The following is an 11404-nucleotide window of genomic DNA, read 5'->3' as shown; positions in this document are numbered from 1 at the left end:
CTGGAGGGCCAAAGTTTGGTAACCACTGCTCTAGTGGCCCTGGGTGTCTTCTGCAGAGAACGGAATACAATTTTCTTGTATTCTTCCCATGCCGAGATATTTAAAAGGGAAGGAAGGAAGGAAAAAAGGAAGGAAGGAAGATGAGCTCCCTGTCATCCCTGCCTCTTTCTCTCTTGGTGTGGGGAGCTATACAGGGATGTAGCCAGGATTTTGGGAAGGGGGGGTCCAGACTAAGTGCCACCATTATAATGGGGCTTGGGCACGGCAGTGCAGCGACGCACACCATTCATTATATCTAACGGAAGGGGGGGTGGACCCCATGGACCCCCCCTTGGCTACGTCCCTGAGCTATAGATGCCATCTTCTTCATTCTCCCCTCTTTCTTATTCCATGGCAGGGACCAGCAAGAGCAGCACTAGTGGCTTGCATCAGCCCAGTGGATCATTCATGCTGCACAATTATAATACTTTATTCCAGTTTAACTGCCATGATTGCATCCTGGGAAATCCAAGCTTTGTAGTCTGGTGGGTTGCTAGAGCTCTCTGGCTGAGGATTCTAAATGCCTCTTCTTAAAGTGCCAATTCTGGGATTCCATAGGACAGAACCATGGCTGTTAAACTGGAATCACAGCACTATATTTCTGTTGAATGAATAAGTCTCCGATTGGCTGGTGGCCCTGGAGCTTTAATCAGACTGGCCTAGCTTCATCAGGGGAAGCAAATAGGCAATCTTAGGACACAGTTTTTAAAGAACATAATTTGGAACATGACTTTTCAAAGGTGATTCATTCCAGTTAGTCACTGCAGTGTTGAAAATCTTTTTATTCTTTGGGGGGGGGGGAGCCTTAAATTGGTAAGAAAGTGGCATCAGAACTTAAAATTCTGCTCAAAAATCTTCTGAATGTACCTAAAATGTTATTTAAAACTAGAAAAAGTAACTAAAAACTATTACCTATTATACCAGAGGATATCTATTGGTGGTAATCTCACTCATGACATTACTTTTAGGAAATAAAGAGCCATCTAATAACTTTCAAATAATATACCGAAAGAACAAATATAATCTCTTACATATTTCTCATAGCCATTTAATTTGTATTATTATGAATATGAGAGAAAATAAGGCAATAGAGGTAAAGCTAAGTACCATGAGCATTCTATTTAGCATGGTAAACTATAAGCAAGTGCTTTTTTATTTTGTTTTTGTTGTGTGAAGTTTTGTTGTGCGTTTTTTTAGGTACCTGTTTTTTGTCATCTGAAGGAAGATATCTGTATTTTTGTATTAGTATTTGCATCTGACTCACAGAAAGCTTATATTTAAACTTTAATGTATAATAATAATAAACATAATCTTTAAAAAAGGGAAGTATAGTGGCCCTCCACATTTTCTGGTGTTAGGAGCACAGGATTCCTCCCATAAAAGTAGAAAATCTGCAAATAAAACAACACTGCTTTTTTTTTACCTCTGGGAATTTCTAACTTGGCCAGCGCAACTCTGTGGTCAACATCTGCCAACAGTCGACCCTGGAATCATACTGGAGGACCTATAGATGCTGAGAGAAGTGCTTTCTTTAGGAATCTCTAGGTCCTTCAGAGTGACTCTGTGGTCAACTTCCAGAAGATACAGGAGGACCTAGAGTCCTAGACATTCCTAGAGAGAATATATTAATCAAATCTGCAAATAATCAAACCCACAAAAGTCAAAGCCACAAATGTGAAGGACTGACTGTTACTTCCTACCCAAACCATCCGAAAGCAAACTTTTTGTAGGAAACAATGTTATGTTTTAACTCCTTACTTCAGAACTCTCTGTAACAATTCTTATAATGATCAGCTGGAATGAAATAAAGTAGTTCAGGGAGAAGAGGAACAGCCCAATGGAGTTGGTCTCTCAACAAAGCTTATGGAATGGGCCATGCAGTCCCATCTCTCCCTCTGCTGCAGCCAACTGGAATGGCAGCTGATACCTGCAACTGGAGAAGGAAGGAGCCTAGTAGAATCGGTCTCTCATCGGAACAGAATTATGAATGGTTAACATCCACAAGACTGGATTAACTATTTTGCTCTCTGATACCATGCATCCTCAGCTTGAAATGTGCATTAGAATTCATGAAGCCATAACGCAAGAAATCTGTCATCTGCCATAGCCCAGTTAACTGATGAGCAGCTGAATAGGCATCTAAACACTTATCATGACATGTAGAATCCCAGTGTCATTAATAAGCAGAACCAAGAGAGTACATCTGGGAATTCCCAAAATAGATGTAAGAAACCTAACTCTGTAGATTTCTAATTCGGCTGAGCCACAATGACCCATTGTTTGGCACCATATTAAATTTGTGATATAATTAGTCCGTTAATATTTTTAGAACACTTGTCTGCACCCATTGCTTCTCCAAAATCTGATTTACACCCACAGTGCCTCCAGAATCAAAGTATTCCATTGGGAACTTCATTTGCTTTACGTCTGGCAGATTAATTGGTCCCTCTAGCCAGAAACTTCAGCGAAAGCAGTGTTCAAATAAAAATATTAACTTGCTCACTTGGCAGTTTGTCAGTTCTCCAAAAATTATTCTTTGCACATTACCAAACAAGTCTGTTGTCTCACAATGTAAAGATAATGGTACCTTTTACAGCAATGATTGAAAGATGTCAACAAACATCTGAAATGTCCCTGGGCATGTGAAAATAAGAAGTAAGGGAAATAATCGGGAAGTAATTATTGTTTGGTGGGGTTTTCTTTTTAGAATTAACTGTGTCCAAAAGAGATTCTGCTAACTGTACTGGATGGCAAATATATATGAGCAACTGGGACTGTTCCTTAAACTGGAATAAGATTTAACAAGCTTGTACATAGTGTCTTTTTGCCCATTATATATTTTTTAAACTACACATGAGCTACCTTATTTGATCTATCTACCAACTTGCTTTATTGTATCAGTCTTGATTAAATCAGAATTAATTTACCAACAGATTTTCTGGTCTATCTAGTTGGACAACAAAACAAGCTTGCCTTCATCCACAGTGAATGCAAATATATCAGTCACTGGATGAAAGGATGCCAGTTGCCAACATTACTGTTTACAGGCAAGCTGAATTTCCCCCAAAACATACACATTCAGGCATTACATGACATTAAAACCATAACATGTGAAGCAGGCGTAAGAGCAATCCTTGTTGTGGGCAAAACATGAAGGATCAATAGTCCGTTTTCTCAGCTTGTCATGAAATATTGGCTATGCTGTAGTGAGCATGGCTGGGCTTTATGAAGTTCTTGTTAGCATCATGGACAGACATTAACAGCTGTTCAACGGAACAGGAAAAGTTGATTTCTATTTGGATGTCTTTGTGAGGTGGCTTTACTTTAGCTTGGCAGTTTGAGTCTGGGAAAAGATGTGCAGCAGGAGAAGGAACGGGGAGCACACTTTCCTTTAAGCAACTTGTTCTACAGTTCTCATAGCTATTAGCACACCTGGAATCCATCTTACACTGGGCTAGATGTTGGGTAAGATATACCGCAAGTCAAAGAACCCATAACCAGCCATGGGGATATTGAACATCAACCCTGGGTTAGATGCCCAATTCTACCACTTACTGTGAGAGGATGTGAAAACCAATCAGCTAAGGTACTGTGATAATTCTCTTCTATCTGCTGCATTATTTACCACCAATAAAGCTTATCACAGTAGAGTACAGTTGGCCCTCTACATTTGTGGCTTTGACTTTTGAGGATTTGATTATTCACATATTAATATCTTCTCTCTAGTAATCTCTAGGTTCTCCAGCACGACTGTATAGTCAATGTCTGCTCTAGGCATTTTTAGGTCTCTAGGCATTTGTAGGTCCTCCAATGCAATTCTATGGACAACATCCAGCAGATGTTGACTACTGATTCGTGCTGAAGGACCTAGAGATTCCTAGAAAGATATTCAAACAGGTAAAAAAAAAAAAAGGGGGGGGGTTGTTTGTAATTTTTCCACTTCCACAGTGTCCCTAACTTAAGCAAATGTGGAGGGCCACTGTATATCAGGTTTTGCTAGGAAAAGAAGTGTTGGAAGGCTATACATTATGGTTAGTTCCAGCTCAGAACTCATATTTGCATTGCTGAAAGAAAAATAGAAGCAGCGAGAGCATGGAAATATTTTTTAAAATTACCCAATAGTCATTAGGTGTTACTTTATCAATCATGTATTAGTAAGGCACAGCTTTTTAACTGCTTTAAATTTATTTAAAAAACAACAACAACCTAGAAATCCAAATAGTCCCTAACCCCCATGACTTCCAAGGGCAAGGGCTGCATGCATCCTAGTAACCCTCCCTTGCTTGGAGGAGTAAAGATAATTCTCTCCATCTCATTCATACACCTCATCTGTACAAGAATCTCTGGGAAAGGAAGAAAAGAGCTAGCAGTACTGAGGAAAGAGCAGTCAGTGTGAAATCACAGGGAAACTAATGGCAGTGGCATGGGAAATTATTTATTTCATTTAAATTCCTCCTTTCTCCTAGTACAGGATCCAGCATGGTTACAACATAGAAATACATATAAAATAGCTAAACTAAATAGAATCTGAACGACAACAGTTAAATAATATGGCATATTAAACAAGCAGTGTATTAAAATAATTTTAAAACATTTTACTTCAACTTAATAATTTAATTTTAAATAATATTAAAATTATTTTAAAACATAACAAGAAAGAGAAAAAAGACTGAGATGTCTAGGGCCTAGACAGATTAAGATTAAGCAGATTAAAGTGGCTGGAGCCCAGACAGATTAAGATTAAATGGATTAAGATGGCTGGGGCCCAATAATAGTTCCCAAAATAGGGGCCCCATTTATGTGCATGCCTGAGCTATTCTAGGATTGGTGACACAGAAATTAAACAGCACAAAAATCTTCACGTAATAAATTTATTTTCAGCTTTGGAACTTCAATGACTTTAACATCCTAATCCCGTCCAGTTTTACTCAGTTACTCAAGCAACTCACAAAATGATGACAATAGAAACACAGGGAGATTCAGAAAATTAACATAGAAGAGAAATAACGCTGAATAACCTTCAGTATGGAGAGTCAGCATGGTAGTGCTTTGAACATTTGATTATAACTCTGGAGCCCAGCATTTGAATTCCTGTTGGTCATGGAAACTCACTGGATGAAGGCAAAGGAAAGCCTTCTCTGAACAAATCTTGCAAAGAAAACTCTGTGACAGAGGCGTGGCACATACTGCCCTGAAAGGGAGGACTGGAAGTGTCCGTTTTTCTTCCAGAGGGATGCCGCAGCAGCCAAACCGTGCAGTGTCCCTCCGCAGTAAAAAGAACCCGGAAAAAAGAGGGTCTTTTTCATGCACCCTGCGCACATCACGAGTGTGCCGTTGGCGCACCAGTGATGTAAGCGATGCACAGCAACGTTTGTATGCTGCACATCACTTACGTCATCATGGTGGCGCCCATGTGGATGGGACACCGCCATGATGCCACTGCCATTATACGCTAGGGTTCGGAAGTGTGTGGTTACTGTGTGCTCCCGAACCCTAGTATCAGCGGCCAGAGTCGCCTTAAGTCAGAAGCAACTTGAAAAAGCACACAACAGCACCATCAACACCTTTAACACTGGTCCTTAGCCTGTGAGAGCAAGTGGAAAAATTTATAATCTGATTTGAATTTTGATGCCACTGTATGCTGATTACACTCTTTTACCCGGAGCTTCAAGGAAGCTGTTTCAGTTCTATATCAGTGTCTGGCATCAGTAATGGACTGAATAAGAATGAATAAACTGAAGCTTCATCCAGATGAGAGAAAAAAATGTTCCTAGACTGCATCTGTACTGCAGAAATAATCCAGTTTGGCACTTTAACCAATTTCAATTATATGGAATTTGGGAATTGTACTGTTGTGAGATATTTAGCATTGTCTGTAAGACAGCTCTGCTGCCACAACAAACTCCAATTCCCATAATCCCATAGCCTTGAGCCATAGCTGTTAAAGTGGTGTCAAACTGGATTATTTATCCAGTGCAGATGCAGCCCTAAGTTGAAAGACAGATTGAAAAATTTGGATCCATGGATTCAACCATCCATGTCTTGATGGCTGAATATATAAATTCCAAAAAGACAATCTTGATTTTACCATTTTTATAAGGGACACAATTTTACTATGCTATTGTATTTAATTTTATTATGCTATTGTATTTACTATGCTATTGTATCCACAGATTTTGGTATCCAAGAGGGGGCATGAAACTAAACCCTAGCAGATACCAAGGGTCCACTGTATCTGGGACGTAGCTAGGATTTTAGGAAGGGGGGGGGTTTCCAGACTAAGTGCCACCATTATAATGGGGCTTGAGTGTGGCGGCGCAGCAGCACACACCATTCATTTTTCTAATGGAAGGGGGGGTCCGGACCGCAAGACCCCCCCCCCTTGGCTACGTCCCTGACTGTATGCCATGGTTACTCTCCCTCTGAAGACTCGGAAGCCCAGTTTCTGCGGTGACCAGAAGTGTTTTTGCAAACTTAATGCTATTGTATCAGCTGGGCCCATTGCTAGATATGTTTGATCTGTTTCCAGGCACAATTCAAATGGTGGTTAGGAAGCCCTACACAGTTCCCCTCATTACAGACAATATCTCCCCATATGAACCTGCCTAGGCCTTGAGAGATCCTAAATTGATCCATTGTCAATTGACAATGACAACTGTCATTGAGACCTCAAAGGAATAATAAAAGCTGCCTGCATTGTATCCTAGCTTGTGAGTAAGCTATAATGTACACCTGGAGGGCACATCTATGCAGACATTGTGTTTGGAATAGTTTTCATAATTAAGGATTTCAAAGGTAATGGATGGGAAAAATAACCCCTCAACTATGAACACCCTGAAGTAACCAAAATTAATAACAGTCTACCTTCAGATGCTGAGCCCTTCTACCTTAAAACAGTTTTGTGGGCCCTGAAAAATATAATTTCTGAGCTCAGATAAGGGGCTTGTAGTGTTGGATTATAACTCTGGAGACCAGGGTTTAAATTCCAGCACAGCCATGAAATCTACTGGGCAAGTCACACTCTCTCACCCTCAGGGGAAGGCAATGACAAACCTCTTTTGAACAAATCATGTGAAGAAAACTCCATGATAGGCTCTCCTTAGGGTTGCTGTAAGTGGGAAACAACGTGAAGGCACACAGCAACACCCATGTATCTAATCCATTAGAATACTTTCATTAAAAAGTTGCTTTAATTTTAAAGTAAGGGGACAATGCCCATATTTTCATTTTAATGAACATTATCCAATAGCAATAGCAAGTACATTTCGATACCATTTATCAGTGCATTTAAACACTCCCTAAGCAGTTTACAAAGTGTAAGCTAATACGCATGTGTTTGTTGAAGACTATTTTCAATTGCTGTTAGATTAGGGAGCCTATTTTAACAGTTTTAACAATCCGCAATCCCATGCATTTTCAGTAATGGGTTGTTGCAGGTTTTGGATCTGTGCTTTTTATTTGTGGGGAAGAGAAGATGATAAAGTACTGCCTATTAATTTAATGTTAAAATAAGACTTGTTCCTAGATCTGTGACCCAGAAAAACAATTCATTTGGGCTGCAAGGTTTTTCTGCCTGCCCCCTAGCTGCCAGGGAGAAAGGAAAAGGAAAATGCATCCTCCCTTTCCTTTAATTCTTTCTCCCACACATAAGTGTGATGCGAGAGCCCTGATGCTATTTTGGTGCGATGAGCTCACTCTCTTGTGAGCAAAGGATGCACACACCACTGGAGGGCGCACCATGCAGCAGCTGTCTTCTTCTTCCATGTGGAAACCTACTACTGTACTAAATACAGCCTGCTGGCTGGCCATGTAATCTGATTTGTGCCAGATATAGCCCTAGATGTGCTGGAGAAAGCCAACCCTCCCTTTCCTCAGGTGTCAGAAACAGATCTGCCTGGCTGTCCTTCGCAGGGTGATCAACCACAAAGGAGGACAAAGCACCACAAAATGTAGGCCATTCAAGAAAAATGTAGGGCCTGGCCAAAGAAAAGCTCAAAACACTCATATAAATATAAATCCATACTTCTTAATCCTGCTTCAGATGGAGGGCATTCTGAAATTCCTCCTGAACATAAGGTTGAAATGGAGGACAAATCTGGGGAAAGGACGATGTCTGCTTACCCTGGTCCTTCGCCATTTGCTCCAATGATTCCTGTTAGCTCACTGCACCTTACCACCTTTGCAATGTGCCTATTTTTGCATCCTTTGCACAAATAAAAGTGTGTGTGAGTCTATGTGTTTGAGAAAAGACTCTCTTGACAGCTGGAAAATTATTCCCCTCTCGCCTTTCCTGCTGATGGTCTTGTTGTGTGCTCCTCTGGCAGGTGATCCTGTTTGCTCTTCTAAAAGCCAAATTGGAGAGGTCAGGTTTTTTTGCAACCATTTGGCAAGCTGGTGCAGGTGATTGTCCTTTTTTAAAATTCGGATTCTTAGCAGGTGTGGAAACCTGGCAGCTGTGTTTATCAAGGCTGCCTCACCCAGGGTGACCAGATGCCCTCATTGCAAAGGAGGGCAAGGCACCGCAAAATGGAGGACATTCAATAAAATGTAGGGCATGACCAAAGAAAAATTAGAAACACTCCTATAAATGTAAATACTCTGGTCACCATGCTTTAGTGAGAGACAGGAAATAGATCTATGCAGGATGAACAGATGTCATAACTGAGAAGGTTGACAAGGCACCGAAAAATGTAGGCTATTCAAGAAAAAAAAAAGTACTGTAACATGTTACCAAAAGAAAAGCTTAAAATACTCAATATAAATAAAAATCCGTGCTTCTTAGTAATGCCTCTTAGTGATAAAAACACTCATATAAATATAATTGTTTCTTAGTCATGCTCAAGATGGAGAACTTTTGGAATTTCTCCTGGACAGAAGGTTGAAATGGAGGACAGATCTTGGGGGAAAAAGAGAGGACCTTTCGTCACCTTGAGCTAAAAACACTCCTATAAATGTAAATCCATGCTTCTTGGTCCTTAGTTTTTTGTGTTTTTTTCAGGCTAGGTGGCCATGTTCTGGAAGAGTTCATTCCTGATGTTTTGCCAGCATCTATTGCTGGCATTTTCAGAGAATGCTGGCATGGAAGTGAGGGAGGCATGTATGTGTGTGTGTGTGTGTGTACAGTGGGCCCTTGTTATTCACTGAGATTTGGTTCCAGGACCCCCCTCTCCTGTGGATAACAAAATCCATGGATGCTCAAGTCCCATTAAATATAACAGCACAACAAAATGGTGCCCCTTATATAAAATGGAAAATCAAGCTTTGCTGGAATTTATGCTTTTTTGGAATATTTTCAAGCTGTGGATGCTTGAATCTGTGGATAAAAAAAATCCGCGGATAAGGATGACCCACTGTATACATTTACTGTGTGACCTTTGGTTGAGAGGAAGTGATTAGTCTCCCTTAGTCCTGCTCAGGATGGAGAACATTTTGAAACTTCTCCTGAACAGGAGGATGAACATGTAGGGCCGATCCTGGAAAAGGAGAATGCCTGGTCATTCTGGCCTAAAACACTCCTATCAATGTAAATCCCTGCTTCTTAGTGATGCTCCAAATGGAGGCCATTTTGGAATCCCTCTTGGAGAGGAGGCTGAACATGGAGGGCAGGCCTTGCAAAAGGAGGATACCTGGTCACCCTGGACCTAAGGAATGTAAATCTGGGAGGAAAAAAGAAAGGGGCAAATACATGTTCCGCCTTGGGCCAACCACAATGCACAGTCACATGTGCAAGCTTTCCAAGTCACACTGGCTTCTTCATCAAGCAAACAGGAGAAACTGAAGATGTCAGTCATAGGCCTGCATTTTCTGTTCCTGGTTTTAGTTCAGATGGTAGGGAAGGCTATCTTCAGGCTGACACCTCCCCTTTTTTGGCCATGCAGTCACTGGGAGATTTTCAAAGTCAAGGAACTTTAATGTCCATTTGCAATTCAAAGATGTTTCCTTGGAACCCAGCATGAATTCCATCATGGAAGAAGACACGCTGGATTCATCTTCTTTTTTCCCAGTGACCGCATGGCCCCAAAATAGGGGGAGATGCCAGCTTGTGGAGAGCCCTCCCTTTCCTACCATCTGAACCAAGACCAGAAACAGAAAATGCCGGCCTAGGCCTAACACCTTCAATGTCTTTCTTCTGTTTGGCTGATGAAGAAGCCAGGGGAGCTTGGGAAGCTTGCAACATGTCATTGTGCCTTTTGGTTGGCCCTGTAAAGGCATCCTTATTTGGATGTTACTGGGTTGGTATATGGCCAACAGGGCTCCCCTTGGATGGTTTTTTTGGATCTCCCTCAATTGACAGCAAAAAAAAATTGCCAAGCCATAGAAGTGACCCTGAGGGCCTTTGGGCATCTCCACTCCTTCCCTGGTGTGCCCTGGGCGCGCCTTTTTACGCACAGGGAAGAGGCCCAAGAGAGAGGGCCCAGGAGCGGGCCTACCTTCCCTGGCAAGGGAGGGGCAAGGTCTGAGGTGCCCCCAAGGCCTCTCCTCCTCTATTTCCCCCCTCTTTTTCCTTGCTGCTCTCCAATGATGTCATGGAGAAGGAGGAGGAGGAGGAGGAGGCAGAAGAGAGGAGGAGGCTGCTCCTGCTGCAGGTTCCTCTCTCTGTCTCTCTCTTTCTCTCTCCTGGAAAAAGGGCCCTCCTTGACCAGCTGCCAAAAAGGGAGGAGGAAGAGGAAGGATGGGGGGGAAAGAGGAGAAACTGGACCCCGTGGCTTTGGGAAAGCGGAGCGTCATCCTCTGCAACGCCATGGAGAAGAAGGAGGAGGAGGAGGAGGAGGAGATGGAGAAGGGGGACAGGACCCTGGTCCCTGCCTCCTCCATGTGAAGAAGAAGAAGGGGAAGGAGGCCCTGGATCCTTGGGGGGAGAAGAAGGACAAGGAGAAGGGGTGTGGGTGTGAACCACAACCACCCCCTGATTGTTGTTATTATTTTCCATACAGACCCAGTTCTCCTCCTCCTCCTCTTGGGCAGCCACCCTCCCTCCTTCCCTCCCTCCTTCTTCCTCTTGCTGGGGATTTGTTTTTTATTTTGTGTGTGTGTGTATTTTTAAGCAAAGAAAAGGAAGGGGGGTGTTCCTCCTGGCCGCCGCAGCCATGAATTCGGCGGAGCAAACGGTGACCTGGCTGATCACTCTCGGGGTGCTGGAGTCCCCCAAAAAGAGCATCTCGGACCCGGAGGGGTTCCTGCAAGCCTCCCTCAAGGACGGGGTGGTGCTCTGCAGGCTGCTGGACCGCCTGCTCCCCGGCACCATCGACAAAGTAAGCCTGGCCGATGCATGCCTCCGGAGGCATCATTTCAGACATAGACATACATAGACAGATATATATGCCCCCTCTCCCTTCCTTCCTTGAACTCTTTCCTCCCCCCTTCT

At 42.5% G+C, this 11404-nt stretch overlaps 1 protein-coding gene across 7 annotated transcripts in view; it reads left to right on the top strand.

Annotated features, from left to right (window-relative positions):
- Positions 1–10616: 10616 nt before the first annotated feature.
- ARHGEF7 (Rho guanine nucleotide exchange factor 7) overlaps positions 10617–11404 on the top strand; it is a 119747-nt gene continuing 118959 nt past the window's right edge. For all 7 annotated transcript variants that reach the window (XM_042456562.1, XM_042456560.1, XM_042456561.1 and 4 more), the window contains exon 1: positions 10617–11291. In XM_042456562.1, coding sequence (XP_042312496.1) covers positions 11127–11291 — 165 coding nt within the window. In that variant the 5' untranslated portion in view covers positions 10617–11126. The remainder of the gene's footprint in view (positions 11292–11404) is intronic.

The sequence above is a fragment of the Sceloporus undulatus genome, chromosome 3 (assembly GCF_019175285.1).
Source record: "Sceloporus undulatus isolate JIND9_A2432 ecotype Alabama chromosome 3, SceUnd_v1.1, whole genome shotgun sequence".
Lineage (NCBI taxonomy): Eukaryota > Metazoa > Chordata > Lepidosauria > Squamata > Phrynosomatidae > Sceloporus > Sceloporus undulatus.
This window is presented reverse-complemented; position numbering and strand designations above follow the sequence as displayed.